The following is a 17,137-nucleotide window of genomic DNA, read 5'->3' as shown; positions in this document are numbered from 1 at the left end:
ACTGCGAGCTCTGAAGATGTTCATCAGTTGGTGCCCTGTCGCTATGATATCATCTAAATAATTGCAGCAAAAAGGTGTGTCTTGTATCTGCTGCTCTGAGTAATGCTGGAAGACTGCTGAGGTGCTGGAAATTTCAAAGTGGAGTCTGTTATACCTGTAGAGACCAAAAGGTGTGTTGAGCATCAACATGTCCTAAGAGTCCAGGTGTAGTAGAAACTGTATGTTTGTCTGCGAGAAATCAACCTTAGTATAACAGACACAGTTTTGTAACTTGGAATACAGGTCTTCTGGATGGGGAATTGGAAAAGTATCGACAATGACCTGGACGTTAATGGCCTTAAAATTGCCACATAATCAGAGAGAGCCATCCGGTTCAGTTTTCTCTCCATTGTTAGGGACAAAGTCTATTCGCTCAGTGAGACGGGGGTAATCACTTCAAAGGCTTCCAATCTGTCCAATTCACTCAAGACAAGTAGGATAGGACATGCCCGTGAGAAGTGAGGGACAGACTCTGGTTTTAAAGAAATTTTTACTGCCCATCCTAAGCCAGGGTAATCAGATCTGAATATGAGGCAGTTAAGTCTCCAATGCTGCGAAGTGGAAGCACTGTGAAGACCAAACACACATTCTCCAAAATGGAAACCCCAACTGTTTGAAAACTTCTAATTCAGTTATATTTTCTGTATTATCAGAAGTAACAACCAAAAATGAAAGTTCCCGTGAAACATTTTATAGGAGTAGCAAAAACACCTTTCACCTGTGTGTCATTGCCACTAAATGCCATTGCTCTCCTACGAAACTGTTCTAACAGAGGTGAATCTAACACAATGTAGGCAGTGCAGTTCCACAAGACGAGAGAGTGTGCCAGTATCTACCTAAAAAGGGACTCCCAAACAATTCAGTTGCAGCATTAATAACAGTAGCAGGCTGAACCATTTTTAAGTAGAGTGCACTGCTTGATGGGGAGCAGTGACTTCTCACCATACTTGTGTTGCCAGTTGCTGGATGACTAACACACTCCATTAATGTGGCCTCTAACGCCACACACAAAACAAGTAGCTGACTGATGCAGGCAGAGGAAGCACGGGTATCAGTGGAAACACTGAGTTTCAACTCCAGAAAAGATTTTGAAAATGAGCTGCGAGAGAGAGAGAGCGTTCAGACACACTTGAAGTGTGTCTGCCATATTCATGTGCCTCTAGGCTGTCATGCTCAAGACAAGGGCAGCGGCGTGGCATTATATGTTTATTGCAGTGACCAAATCAGTTGTGTGATTTCCTGTTATGTGCCTGGGAAACGTTTAGCATTGCACCAGTGGTGAAGGGAAACACTGCAAACTGAACCTCCCACTGGCTTTCAGTTTCCTGTGTGGATTTGAAAGCCTGAGCAATTGCAAGTACTTTGCCTAAGGCAGGATCCAGTTGTTATAAAGCCTTTGAGCTTACCCCCTTGTTAGGTAAATTTCAGTGAAGCAAGGTGTTGGCATACGATTGTCGTCATGATTCTTCGGTGCACACAAGAGCACAATGACAATCAGGACCCTGGAGATCAGTGACCTGGTCTTTAAAAGTTTCTGGTGGTCATTTACAGGGCTGATAAAATTTCAATCTAGGAAATGCCACACAGGATTGACAACCTTAATGATCCAACAGGTTACAAAATTCAGCAGAAGACAAACTATTAGGAGTTTTTAGGGGGGATGACTTGTAGAGCAAACCCAACACACTATGCGGAGACCACAAAAAAAGTTTTCGATCTGAATTGGTTACTTTGTAGGTAAAGTGAAGTGATGGCTCAGGCGTCTTTATGTTTTTCCTGGTCATCACTGCAGTCCAGAAATGAAGGAAGCGGTGGACCAGCCAGAGTTGTCTCATTCCTGATAGCCAATGCTGTGATTTCCTGTTGTGTTGTTCCAGTAGTTACCTATCAAGATGCCACTGTACCTGTTGCTGGAGAAGCCAGCACTTCATAAGAGTCTCAGTCCATGTTGCCTGATATATCAGTACACTGCAAGTCTGGAATTACTTGTCGCCACCGTTGAAGTTTGCAGTTATGATCACAATATATTGGATGAAATACACTGACTCAGTACAGGCACACAGTTAATACAGCAACTTGTAGATTCGATGTTACACAAATAGAAATTAGTTGATCAATATTAAAGTCCATATATAGTCTAGAATCAAAGCAAATGTTGTCAACAGATAGTGGCCAGTAAAGAGAATGTTCCATCAAGCAAGCACATGAGGCAGGAACACGGTTATAGCCAGTTTGCAGTCACAAGGTCCCATTGCCAGGTGATGGAATGTGTGCTCGGGCAGTATGGTCTCTTCCCAGAGCACCACCTGCAGGGACAGCTTGTAGATTGTAGCACCACTGGTGGTGATGGCTGCAGGTAGAGATCAATCTCTGACAGCTGTGATAGATAGCCCCATGTCATTATTGAAGTCTGTTACTGCAAATGTGACTCTAGTGAGCTTGCAAAGAGTAAGTGACATGGGCATGTGGAGTCAGGGGTGGACAGGAGTGTGGACAGGGGCACAAGTGGGCAAGGGTCTAGAAGAGTCAGGGGCCAGTAAGATTGTGGGATTGAAGAATTTGTTGTAAAGCATCAGTCTCTGCTTTCACCCATGTCAGATACATGTCCATCCTTCTCCCATGCCTCCCAAAACACTCATTCTACATTCACATCCTTCTCTCCACAGTCTTCCTCTTCCTTGGCTCTTCCTCCCCCCTCCCCCTTTTCCCACTCCACCCCTTGCCTGCACCAGGGTGAGTTCACTGGTTCCACATTGCTGTCCCATGCACCTGCTGCCTCTCCTTACCAGCTGTCGGCCACCTTCTCCTCCAACCGTCCCTCTGCCTCCCTGCCTCTCTTTCCTCTTCACCCACTCTATCTCAGTGCAGATACAATGTAGTTGTCCAGAGCAGTGTCAGTGCAGCTGTATGTGTATGTATTCTGCAGTCATCTCTGAAGAAGGATATTGTCTGGAAGCTATATGATGAGTTGTTATATTTACTTCTTCCATTATTTATATTCTATCATGAATTCTCCATTATCATATTTGGTACCATTAGAGCTTTCTTGTTGAAGAAAATTTTCTTCAAGTACAACAATCTACTTCTGGTGCATTTCGCACTCCTGTACTTTTTAGTAATCTTGTTTCATGGATAGGATGGCTCTTTCATTATTCTCTTTGTTCTCCAAATTAGCATCCAGCAGGTCATTGTATGCATTACCGTTTAGCACTTTCATGTTTGTGTTATTTATCCTTAATGTATATTCCATCCTATATAAGCACTGACCATACCATCTAGTAGGTCTTCTGTGTCTTCCTTGCTTTCAGATGGAAGGCCTATATTTTTTGCAGGTTCCATCACTTATGTCTATTCCCAATATACTTTCATTCCTATTTTGAAATTGTCTTTTACATACTTCATTGTTTCTTCAACAAATAAACTGAACAATATTAGCAGCAATGTTGCTTTACAATGTTTTCAACATTAATTTGATCGTATTAATCATCTGCTTTTATAACATCGACTCACTGTTTGAAAGTATTGTAAACTGCTTAATCTGTCTCTGAACTTTACTCATATTCTATGGTAAACTGACATTTGTGATCTAGTTACTGTATTGCATATAACTAACATACAGTGTTACATTTAATTTTCCTTTTCAACAGTAGTTTATATTGTCAGCGCTTATTGTCAGTTAACATTATTTTCAAGTTTGTTAGCAACTAACCCTCAAAAAAGTTTTATCCCAGATTTTTCTATTGTCTTAGTAGAAATATCATTTTGCATGCTAATTGCTTCAGTTCTTAAAAGAAATTAGTAATACTTTTTGCTTAATGGCTCCAGAAATTGGAAGTGAATGATCAGGCCTATTTTAAAGTTATTTGTTTACTGTTTCATTAGACATTGCAGCAGCCACAACACAGGTTCACTATGAAAGCTGTTCTTAAACATGGGATGAGGTAGTTGATATTCGTAAGTAGCTGGACACTGCCCTGACTACTGTCAAACATTTGAAAGCTACTGCAAATGGGTATGTTGGGAAAGCTCCAGAAGGCCGTACACCAGAGGTACCAAAAATACCTGAAGTGGATCCTGTCTCTTCTACAGCAACTATGGAATCTTATCACTCCCAGTCCATGTGGGGAAGGACGTGAGATGTCATACCCACCCCACTAACCAATAAGTTAAATGTGCCCCTGAAATCAAAGTCGAACCAGTGAGACTTACTTCTCCTGTTGGCCTGTAGGGAAACCTGCTGTGTTCTGTATCAGGAGGAAGCAAACACAAAAGGTTAGAGATCTATTAATCATCAACAGTTCAAATATTTGGTAAGTATGATACACCTTAGGGAAGCAGCAACAATGGATGGGAAGGAACTCCAGGTGCACTCAGTGTGTATACCTGGAGGGCTCATTCAACATTTTGAAGACGTTATTTCAGCAGCTATTACAGTAACAGCATGCAACCAACTGCAGATTGTGGTGCACACTGGAACAAATGATGCCTATTGTCTTGGCCCTGAGATCATACTTTGAACATTCCAGTGACTGGCAGAGAGAGTTGAAAAGAGCAGCCTTGCTCACATAGTTTTGACAAAGCTCACAGTTTGCAGTGCTGTGCCGAGCACTGATCCTTGCCCCCTATTTCTGAGCTGCATGGAAGGACTGAACCAGAGACTTCAAAGGTTTTGTTGACGAGGTAAATGGTGGCTTCTTGGACTTAAACTATGTGGAATGGTCCCCTGAGGGGGTCAAGTGTGCACTAAACATCAAAGGCCAGTACCCAGATATCTGACAATGTGGAATGTACACAATGGCTTTCTATATTAGGCTACTCTCCAACCAGTCCAGATAGCAATAGCTGTGTCAGTATAAAATCCAAGGAAATGTCCCCTACAGGTTAAAGTGTTAAAATTGTAGTGATTAACTGCCAGAGTTTTCACAATAAAGTGCCGAAGCAAGCACACGTGACAAGTGGTGGAGCTCACATAATACTAGATACAGAAAGCTAGCTAAAATATGAAATTGATAGCAGTGAGATTTTTGGGGAGAATTTAAGCATATATCAAAGGATGCACTTTTGGTAAATGGAAATGGAAATAATGTATTATTTGTTGCAGCAGTCAAGAAAATCAAATCAGCCAACAGAAATTGATACTGCATGCAAGATTGTTGGTCAAGACCCAATATCAAGGATGGGCATAAACTTATTATCAGATCCTTCTATTGGCCATCAGACTCACATCCAGATCTAACTGAAAACGTTGGACATAACATAAATTAACTGATACATAAGTTCTCCAGTCAGCACTACCATCATTGGACGAGACTTAAATCATCAACAGTTAACTGGGAAAATTACAGTTTTGTAAGTAATGGGTATGACAAGATATCCTGTCCTCTGAACACTACCCGGAACAGATTGTTCAGAAAACCATTTATGATGGAAATATATTGTGTCCCGTAGTACAAAATAGATTTGATATTTTTGAGAATGTCCACCTAGAAATTAGTATCAGTGACTATGAATGAGTTGTAGCTACAGTGACAGACAAAGTATTAAGGGCAACAAGTAGAAGTAACAACAACTGATACCAGTTACAATAATAACTGGTACCAGTGACTATGCAGCAGTTGTAGCAAACAGTGATTGGCAAAGTACAAAGGGCAACAATTAGAATGGTTTATATGTTCAGCAGACTAGAAAAAGATGTAGGAATGTTTTGTTTCAACAATGAACTCACAACATGTAGCTCTGAAGAAGAACTGTGGCTCAGGTTTAGGAGAATGGGAAGTGATGCACGTGATAGATATGTACAGGGTGTACATAATATCCGGGAACACTTTCAATTATTTATTGCACAAGAACCAGACATTGTACAGATATCATACATATGTTATTTTGAAGAGAAACCCTGATTTTTTCCCCCTCCATGTATACCGCCACAGCGTAGTTTGGTAATTTGCCGATAGTCAGCACTAGTTGCAAACTTGGCGAGTTCAGGTGCGGAGCAAGCTTTCCGTGTGTTGGAGTTTGACAAAAACAAGTGTGTTACAGCTGTTCAACGGATGTTTAGAACCAAGTATAGTAAGAAGCCACTGACAAGGAAGGCCATTTACCAGTGGCACAACAAATTCGTTACGGTGGGTTGCTTGTGCCTGGAAAAGAGAAGCAAATGTACCAGTGTGAGTGAAGTGAAAATGGAGAGCATACGAGAGACATTCGTAAGGAGTCCAAAGAAATCGGTGCGTCGTGCATCCCGCGAGCTCGAAATGACTCCAATGACAGTGTGGAAAGTCCTGCAACAGAAGCTGCCTATGAAACAATTCTAATTGGATCTAGTGCAGAAGCTCAATGATGACGACAAAAATAAGCGTTTTGAGTTTTGTTCGCAGTTGCAACAATTGAATGAGGATGGCAATGGCATTGTTGATCGCGTAATTTTTAGCGACGGAGCCACTTTTCACACTAATGGGAAAGTGAAGAGGCATAATTGTCGAATCTGGAGTACAAAGCATCCACACAAATGCACTGAACTTAAGCATGATTCATCGAAGGTAAATGTTTTTTGTGCCTTGTCACATCGAAAACTGCACCTGCCTTTCTTCTTCGCTGAGAGCACTGTCACTGGATATCCCTGCTTGGACTTGTTGCAGCAATGGCTGATGCCTCAAATGCAATTGGATGCTCCATTCATCTTTCAATAGGATGAGGCTCCACCCCATTTTCATTGTGAAGTTCGTGGGTATCTGAACATAGAGCTGCCACATCGATGGATTGGCTGTGCTACTGAAGGGGATTGCTGTTTCATGAAATGGCATCCCCAATCACCAGATCTCACTCTGTGTGACTCTTTTCTGTGGGGACACATTAAAGATCTGGTGTATGTACCGCCTCTACCACGTGATGTAGCAGAGTTGCGGGAGAGAATATGGAAAGCAACAGCCACAGATGACTATGCCATGCTGGGACAAGGTATGGCAAGAATTCGATTACTATATTGATGTCTGCCCCGGGTCACTCATGGTTTGCATATCGTATGCTCGGGGGGGAGGGGGGGGGGACAACTTTCAGAGTTTCTCTTCAAAGTGCAATATATATGACATCTGTACAATGTTTAGTTCTTATGCAATAAATAATTGAAAGTGTTCCCAGACTTTATGTACACCCTGTACGTAGTAGGATAGTTCATTATGGGAGGGATTCTCCCTGGTATACTATCACTGTAAAGAATCTTCTAAAGACACATATACTACTGCATAATAGATGTAAAACAAAGCATTTTTCATGTATAATGTCACAACGTAATTTGGTAATTGCCGATAGTCAGCACTAGTTGCAAACATGGCAAGTTAAGGTGCGGAGCAAGCTTTCCGTGTGTTGGAGTTCGACAAAAATAAATGTGTTACAGCTGTTCAATGGATGTTTAGAACCAAGTACAGTAAGAAGCAACCAACAAGGAAGGCCATTTACCAGTGGCACAACAAATTCGTTACAATGGGTTACTTGTGTCTGACAAAGAGAAGCGGACGTCCCAGTGTGAGTGAAGTGAATATGGAACATGTACGAGAGACATTCATAAGGAGTCCAAAGAAATCAGTGCGTTGTGCATCCTGTGAACTCAAAATGGCTCCAATGACAGTGAATGAATGAAGTGCATTTGGCTGTCAAGAGGGCAATGCATAAACACTTAAATTACTGCCACAGCAGAATGCCCTTGAAGCATCAGTCACAAAACCCTAAAAAATTCTGGCTCTATGTAAAGGATGTTAGTGGCACCAAACTTAGTGTCTAGGCACCTATGGATGAGATAAGAACAGAAATTGAAAGCAAAGCAAATGCATAAATTTTGAACTCCATTTTCAAATGTCCCTTTACAAATTAAAATCCAGGGCTATTGACCCAATTCACTGTGTACATCACTGCAGAGAGGGGTGATATAGATATTAGTATCAGCGGTGTTGAGAAACAGCTGAAATTGCTATAATTGAACGAAGCTCTGGGGCCCAATGAAATCCCCAACAAATTTCTACACTGAATTTTTGTCCGAGTTGTTTCCTCTTTTAACATTAATCTGCTGTAGGGCTCTCAAACATGAAGCCATACCCAGCTGTTGGAAGAAAGTGCAGGCCATACCTGTGAACAAGAAGAGTAAAAAATGTACAGTATCTTGACATCCATTTGCTGCAGGATCTTAGAATATATATTGAGCTCAAACATAATGAGGTATCTTGAACAGGTTGAACTCCTTCATGCCAACCAGCATAGATTCTGAAAACATTGAACATGTGAAACTCAATTTGCACTTTTCCAAAAAGCATTTGACTCTCTACCACACTAATGCTTATTATCGGAAGTATGATCATGTGGGCTGTCAAGTGAAATTTGTGACCAGATTGAGGATTTCTTTGTAGTGGAGGAAGCAGCGTATTATATTGCATGGGGAATCATCAAGAGATGCAGAAATAACTTCAGCTGTGCACCATGGAAGTGTGCTGGGACCCTTGCTGTTCATGTTATATGTTAATGACCCTACAGACCATATCAGTAGTGAGCTCAGACTTTTTGTGGATGATACAGTTATCTGTAATGAAGCACTATCTGAAAAGCTGCACAAATACTCAATCAGATCTTGATAAGACTTCAAACTGCTGCAGAAGTTGGCAGCTTATTTTAAATATTCGGAAGAGTAAAACTGTGCACTTCACAAAACTACAAAACATAGTATCCTGTAACAACAATATCAGTGATTCACAATTGGAACTCGTCTTCTCATTCAGATACATGAGGGCAACAGTTTGTAGGGATATGAAATGAAATGCTTGCATAGGCCCAATCATAGGCAAAGCAGGTGGGAAACTTTGCATTTTCCTAGTATTCTACCACTTATTCAATCAGTCTACAAAGGAGATTCCTTATAAGTCACTTGGGTGGCAGATCTTAAAACATTGTTCAGGTGCATGTGACCTGTAGCGTATAGAACTAACAGGGGACATTGAACAAATACAGAGAAGGGTAGCATGAATAGTCACTAGTTTGTTTTATCCTGGGAGAGTGTCAGGATATGCTGAAGAAACTGAACTGGCAGACACTTGAAGACTGGCACAAACTATCCCAAGAAAGCATACTTAGAAAGGTTCAAGAACCAGCTTTAAATGATGACTCTAGGAATGTACTGCAATCCGCTAAGTCTCACTCCCATAAGGATCATATGCAAGTGGAACAGGAAGAAACCTTAATTTATGGTTCAGTGGGGATTCCCCTCTGCTATGCACTTCATAGTGGTTTACAGAGTATGGCTGTAGATGTAGATAATATCCTTGTACTGGTAGTTGCAGACGTAACTACTATTCTTCTGTTTAAAAGTGCCAGGTTTTCACAACCTCTCAGTGCTATTAATCTCCTAGGCTTACATGGTGTTTGTGATGTTTCAGTAAGGATATTCTCTCCTCCCATCTTCTAGCGAAGTACTTGTGTGTCACAATCTGTGTCCTTTTATAGGTGTCAGTGGAAGCAGTAATTTAAATGTTGTAACAGGAACTCCAGAACAGTTGAACTGACACTCCAGTTCCATGTTTTGATGAGTGGCAACTCATGACTGTTCACTACTGACTCATGAGTTGCGGCCTAATGTCACTAGTATCTTTTAGCTTCCAAAGGGGACTGCTCAGTTTTGCTGGGGTAGATCTCTTGGCTAAATTAATCCAACTCATAAGGAGAACAAGGCAGGTGCCATAATCAATTTCCCAGAAACTTCGCTTAGTGGAAGAAGAGTCAAAATAAGTGATCACATGTCTCGGCTTTTCCATAGATTCTTGACTGTTTCTGAGAAAGTGATGGTCAATTTTTTTACGTATCTTAGGTGCCTTTTAGCGCACGATAATCTCAGCCAAGATAGTAGCACAGTGGCTAGAGCGCAGTCTCTCACTTTTGCACCTTGTGCTCAATATTTTTCCATTTATTCACTCAAGGTCATAGAAGGTTATGGTGCAAATGCTTCTTATCAAGTTAGAAGATACATAGGTGTTGTGTTAACTGCAAAATTGCAACTGGGTTTCACCATAAGTGTCATACATTTATGATGTAATATAGTTGTGTGATATTTTCAGGGATTACAATATTTTTAAATCCTCATATTCCTATATTTCATTCTTACATCATTTCTTACATTAATTCTACAATATAAGGAAAAGAAAGATTGCTCCTTGCCGTAAAGATGACATGCTAAGTTGCAGACCGGCGCAATGGAAGGACACTTACACATTAGCATTCAGCCAAAGGCTTCAGCAAAAAAGGAAACGCACATTCATTCACGCTAGTAAGCACATCTCACACACAAATGAGCGCCTTCTCCAGCAGCTCAGACCAGAATGATTATAGTAATTATTATATTAAATATTATTTTTCGTATTTTATTCTTATATTTATTTTTTAGTAAGATTTGGTGTATTCCTTTGGATGATACTGATCTTAGAAACATTCAAACAGAGAAATTCTGAACACCATGCGATTGTGCGAAGTCAAGTTTTCTACAGTGAAATTTCTTCAGATGAATCTCGCTCAGGTTTAGAACATGCGGCACAAATGTGTGAAGCCATAATGCTTGCCACTCTGCCGGTGCATCAGTTGAACTTTTACTCACAAGGAGGCACATAATGTACCTTGAAAACTTTGACTTCCTTTTTCTCAGAAATTGTCAAGTATCTGCGAATAAGCTGAGACATGCGTTCGCTTATTTTGAACCCTTGTTAACTGAGCAAAGTTTCTGGGAAATTGGGTTATGGCACTTGGCATGTTCTCATCAGTGCCATATGGGTTTCAACTGCCTCATCTCTATTGTATGGTGAGTAGCAACTATACTTTTCATAGTGTGTCAGGTATTTAGGCGTCAAAAGTAAAGGGTGATATATAATAAGGTAAAGTTCAATGTCAAAATCAATTCAGGTTTAATACTAAAGAAACTAAGAAACATGCACTGGAAAACATTAATTAATACGAGTAAATCTATGGAAACCAACCACAGTTGAACTCAAAACCTGTGGGAAGAGAAACTATAGCTTTACCTTTTGGTTACAACAGCAAGTCACTGAAGGTGTTTGTGAGTCATGAGATTAATTAAACCAAGCTTCCAGTCCTCCATTACTGCAATGTTACATACTTTGTCAACTGCTTTCTTGTTTTAAAGTGGACCATACATCATTTTCACACAGTGTATTTTTTTCATAAATTTCAATATTGTATCTCATTTTAAAGAATATGGGACCAAGTCTCCAGACATCTGATGTTGATTTGCAGACTTTACAGCTGTTACCTTATTTGTCTCATAATGATGTGCTACCTACGTTGTCTCTGCTGTGGTGCAGCAATTAGACTACAGACAGTTCATAATACATTGCAATTTCAATATAGTAAGCAAACAATAGGAATATCTATGATAGGAGTATAGCACACTGGACATTCAGCCAACATCAAACTAAAATAGCCATGTGACATGTATAACACTGATGGTTTACATATTGAGCTAAGATATAAACTTCAATATTACTCTTATTTGGGCTGTTTTACAAATTTATTTATTTGTGACAGTAGTAGTAGAGGTTGTCACTGTTATGGATGTGAATCAAAATATGTCAAAGGAGGAAAAATTACCTTAAGTAGGTCATTGTCGTCATTATCACCACCACCACATCATCAGGTTACAGCTCCGGTTTCCAGGATCCTGATGACAAGTTCTTTTGAAATTTTTCTATTCTTGTATGGCTCTTACTCACAGACACTGTCCCAAAGGAGACCTCTTTCAGGGACACCCTTCTTAATTATGTCAATCCGTCTTCTTGGCTGTCCATCATGACTTTCCCATTTCTAGTAATTTCGAGGATTTTCTTGGCCATTGTGGTTTCTAACATATATTTAACATGACCATACCATCTTAAACTAGATTGCCATAGTTTATCCAGTACAGTGAGTTTTACATTTTCATCAATTGTGTTCCTTTCATACCTTATCTTATCCATTTTCATTTGCCTCATCATAGATCTAAGAAACTTCATTTCAGCAGCTTGGATTTGGCTATTCCCTCCCTCCTTCTCCCCAAGAACACAGAAAGGGCTATGATGTACAGAAATGTAAATGTGGCAAAGTGTACATTGGTTACTCTGAGTGATGCATTAGCACTCACATTGGAGAATGAACACTGTGTATGACTGGTGCAAAATAACTAATCAGCTGTACCTGAACACCCTCAGGACTGTGGCCAAGCTATTAATTTTCAAAAACCTTGTGTGCTTACTCAGCAGCTGTGAATCCAACAGGAAAAAAAACAAAGGGAGTCTACTGAAATAGTTAAATACCCTACCTGCGTGAACAGGGACAGCAGCTAAAATTTACTGACAGCCTGGCTGCCATCAGTCAGAGTCCATCAGGGCAAATGTGTTCAACAGCCAGCATCTTCAAATGACCTGGATTAAACAGTATATAAACAAGACATCAATTCGCCATTGCCTGCCAGTCACCAGCCATAGTCACCACTCCACACCACTTTTTGTTTTGAATTATCCAGTGGCATCCCAGGATGAGACGTTGGTAGCCACCTGACAACCAAAATAAGGCAGTGTGTAGGGGAAGACCATCACCAGAATCCAACATTCACCCTCAAGAGGACAGCTGCAAAGTTGTTCAAAATGTCAGACTTTTAGTTGTGTTAGTATTTCATAATGACATGGCCTGTTTCTCAAAATGATTTTATTGAAGCTGACACTGGCTGTAGAACCCTACAAACTGATATAATTTAATTTGTATTGCATTTTTCTGATTAGAGGTGACATTTCATCATCTGACCTGACACAGCCATCAGAAACATTGCAATCTGAAAGGATTGTATACTATCCTAAATGATTTAATAATACATGGGCCCCAAAGATGACAACATTTTGCCAATATGTATCATGTCAAACTATTAATCTCATATGTCATAAGAAATTTGCAAGCCTCAACCATTCCCACTGTAATATGTATAAATTTAGGTTTACTATTATATCTCCAGATAGTTATAAAAATAATGTATTTACATTAAGTAACTTGCTTAACATAGTTTTGCATCTCCTTTAGCCTGGCTTAACTCTAACTCATCATTGCTTAGAAGCCTTTATGCTTCTAAGCAATGAATTTTTTATTCAGATGAATTTTGTTTCATTGATAATGAAATTTTGTCTGTGATGAAGCAGGAGAAATAAGTACCACTTTCTCTGCTATAAAGAAAACCACACATACTATTGCAGTTTTCAAGTGATTGACTGTACCAGAGGACTATATAAGTTTGTATACACACAATGCATGAACAAAGTTAGTAATGTGTTTTGGGGCAATGTTATGTTAGAAGACAATAAGTACCCTTCTTGCAGAACAATATTTATGTTACAGGATACACTCACACCATCATAGTACGACTTCATGCTTAATAGTAGATAGTAGTATCTGTGATCCGAAAGCTCCTCAAACACAAAAGAAACACAGTGGTTCTCTTTGTTACTTGATGTACTTCTCAACTGTTTAAGGCAGTGTCTTCTGTCTGCATTTCTATAGTTTCTTAAGTGATTTGCACGAGATCTCAACAATGCAGCTTTGCCACTACAGTTCAAGTTTACTTAATAACACTTAACTTAAGTATATATCTCAGCTGTTTCTGGTTGTAAAATGTTAAGTTATTCATAAAATGAAATATGGTATTACAGGGGATTGGTGAAGATTGGATTGGCAAATTGGATAACCAACAAAGAGATACTTACTAAAATTTGGGAAGCTTTATGGCACAACTTACATGAAAAAAAGGGATTGGTTCATGGACATAATAGTTTGGTAATGGAAGATAGTGCCCAGGTAGAAAGTGTAGTGGAAGACAAAGGCTTGAATATGATAAGCAGGTTGAAGTGGATGTACGCTGCAATAGTTACACAGAGATGATGAGACTTTCTCCGGATAAACTGGCATAGAACTGTATCAAACCAGTATTTGAATTGAAAACAATACTAATAACAAACATACCATAATGACATCATTTCAGGATTCATATGGAACACTATTTTGGATGTTGTGGAGAATTGGTTCATGAATGTATTATCTTTGATTGCAGAGCACGTGTTCTCACACATGTAAAAGTGTCTTACTAATATTGTAATGTATTACGTTTTGCTTATTTAATGGCAGTATTGACTGTTGATTATGTTAGTCGACTTTCTGAAAAAAACGTAATATATTTTTATAATGTATTTTAAATAAATTGCTAATTTGAGGCTTTATTTTCAGCAAGCAGAAGTTTCCCCTACCCGCCATTTCCATGTCCATTCTGTGACCGTGCCTACACCAGTTGGGGCTTCCGCCGACGCCATATCAAAGCAGTACATACTCAATCACAGAAGCTGCCGTGCAAATGGTGTGCAGAAGTTCTTCCATCACACTCAGATTGGGAACAACATGTGACAAACACCCATGGATTGGCTCCCACAGATGCCCACAATGGGCTTTTGATACTTGAAGAAGCACATATGGTTTTACAGATACCAAATCCAACACGCCTTGACACATTTGTCAGTATGATCAGGAAGAATAAAAGTGCTGCCAATAGTAGTGGATCTGGCAGTAGTGGGGGAATAGTTAATGCTGGAGCAAGCAGCAGTTCACAGGATGACCAAGATTGTTCAAATGGATCTGCCAGCGAAGCAGAGAAGCCTGCATCACGGACTTAATATGTTACTCATAATTTGCTTTTCACGTTAATTTGTGTTGGCATCACACATTACTACTTATCTTTAGAAGTGCCAGATCTGAACAACACAGCTCTCCCTGCTGTGAGCTTGATAAATTGCGTACCATTCCTGTGTCTAGTGTCATTTTGTGAATTTAGCAATGTATACTATGAAGCAGAATAATTTACTTGTGATACTTATCAGTTGTCATAAGAAACACATTTTGAAAGGTACTGAGCTCTAATGATATAGTTTTTATCATACAGTGACAAATACACGGCATATAGACATAAACTGACCATATGTGATTCTTCTGTGATGTCTTGGTAAGATTTATTTCTATTCACCTTTTGCTCTCAGATTTGTCACTTTTTTCATGTTTCAATTATAATACACTGCTCAGTATCAGTCCCTAACACCATTACCATTGTGATCCATGTCACAGACTTCCAAAATCAATATTTTTCACTGACAAAGTATTGTAATACTGCATTTTAATTATGTGTATCATTATAATTATGTGCATCAGTTGTCATTAATTTTTTCCTAAAGTAAAGTCAGTGAGATACTATTTTCATGTTAAATTCATTAAAGTTATATAACTTATGTTAATTTGATAGCACACTGGAGTAGGGTAGTGTAAAAAGTGTAGTATTACAGTGTTTTCTCAAATTATTTTCATTTATACCTGATGCTAATACGTGGACATCAGAAACATAAATTATATTACAAAAGAACATGAGCAGTTATGCAGAATGTAGACAGATGGTAACAATAGCTTTCTGTACCTTTGATTGATGATTTACTGTAACTAACTCCAAAAAGATTCATTGCACTAGGCTTGATGGGACAGATATCCCCACCTTTGGTTGTACCTGACTTCCAGGTCTGAGAGTTTCACAACTTTTGGACTTCTCATAAAATTATCTTTTTTATCAGACTCAAAGCAAAATATACCTGTAACTGAACATACGAATGATGGTTCTCTACTACTTCTGTTGTTCCAACAATGTAAACTTACCAGTTTTACGGGCACAAGACAGTAACAGTTTATGCTACCTGTAGCTACTATTTCAAAATCTTATTTTTTTGCCAATGTGTTGTATGTTAAAAAGAAGAGCTTAATTCTTGTGGTTTCAAAGATTGGCGACAAAATATTAAGGAAGATTATTGTTCAATGTCCCATTGACAACAAAGTGATTATACACAGGTATTTAAGGCAAGGTTATAAGCAACAGACATTCAAGAACCAAGTAATTAGATATTATTTATGGAGACAACACTAGTACTGGAACCATCTTTATTAAAGAAAGCATCTCTGAGATTTATGATGACTTAAAAACTCTATCCAACACTCCAGATACTGATGTTGATAGTATTCTTTGCTTACACTTGCAATTAAGAGTGCAGTGTATGGATTTCAAGTGAATTTCACTCATTAACATATTTCCATCAGATTTACTTTGAAATATTTTTAAATAATGAACTGCAATGAAAATAATATTTATAAGACAGCAATCATAATATGACATTCTGTACCTGTAATTTGTGCCTTTTTGACTGATGCTTCTTTCCCAACATGTGTAACTTTATTCAGGTGTATATTTGAGAGCAGTGACAATACTGTGTATTTTTCAGTGGGGAACTCATGTTCTACAAATAGTTGCAGTTAATAAAATGCTGATTAATGTTTTGTAACAGATTTTTTTATATTTGTAATAAGAGAGTTTAGAAGGGTGGAGTGGATATTTTTGTATAAATTATATGCTGTGTATATTGCATGTTTTATGTAACTCCTACTTCCTTCACATTATGACAGAAATATGTCAAGATTATGATGTAATTTCATACTGTATTTTTGGAAAGTTGTTTATTGAAATAGCAGTCCAATAAATTAATTTACATCAACTAGGCTTACAAATATTAAGATGAAAAAATAGCCTGGAATTATTTTGAAAAAAAAAAAAAACAGTGTTCATCATTAATAACAGAGCCACATGTGAAGAAAATGTTAATACTAGGCTGTTGAATCCTATTAACTGCAAGTCAAGCAAAAAACAAACTGCAAATGCAAGTGATAAACTTGAGGGCTTAGACAGCTTAGAAACCCAGTTCCAGTCTTCTCCAGGAGACAATGCTATGGTTGATGTAAATGATAATAGTTTGACAAGGGGTTGAACTAAAGGAACATGACAGTCATATCTCTTTTATTCAAAGAATATTTGTTATGCATTTGTAACATCATTGTAACACCACTTTTGAGTTGCGTTAATAATTACCATCCCATGGGTACCACACATCAGTCACACCCTCTCAAGTTTCAGACATAAATTACTGTGTGGTGTGTGTGATTTTGTTCATTTTTTTTACATCCC

At 38.8% G+C, this 17,137-nt stretch overlaps 1 protein-coding gene across 2 annotated transcripts in view; it reads left to right on the top strand.

The window, feature by feature from the left end:
• LOC124775034 (protein tramtrack, beta isoform-like) overlaps positions 1–16,731 on the top strand; it is a 197,684-nt gene extending 180,953 nt beyond the window's left edge. For both annotated transcript variants that reach the window (XM_047249805.1, XM_047249804.1), the window contains one exon: positions 14,323–16,731. In XM_047249805.1, the coding sequence (XP_047105761.1) occupies positions 14,323–14,762 (440 nt within the window). In that variant the 3' untranslated portion in view covers positions 14,763–16,731. The remainder of the gene's footprint in view (positions 1–14,322) is intronic.
• Positions 16,732–17,137: the final 406 nt, after the last annotated feature.

The sequence above is a fragment of the Schistocerca piceifrons genome, chromosome 2 (genome assembly GCF_021461385.2).
Source record: "Schistocerca piceifrons isolate TAMUIC-IGC-003096 chromosome 2, iqSchPice1.1, whole genome shotgun sequence".
Classification (NCBI taxonomy): domain Eukaryota; kingdom Metazoa; phylum Arthropoda; class Insecta; order Orthoptera; family Acrididae; genus Schistocerca; species Schistocerca piceifrons.
Note: the sequence above shows the minus strand (reverse complement) of the source record. Positions and strands in the feature narration are given on the sequence as shown.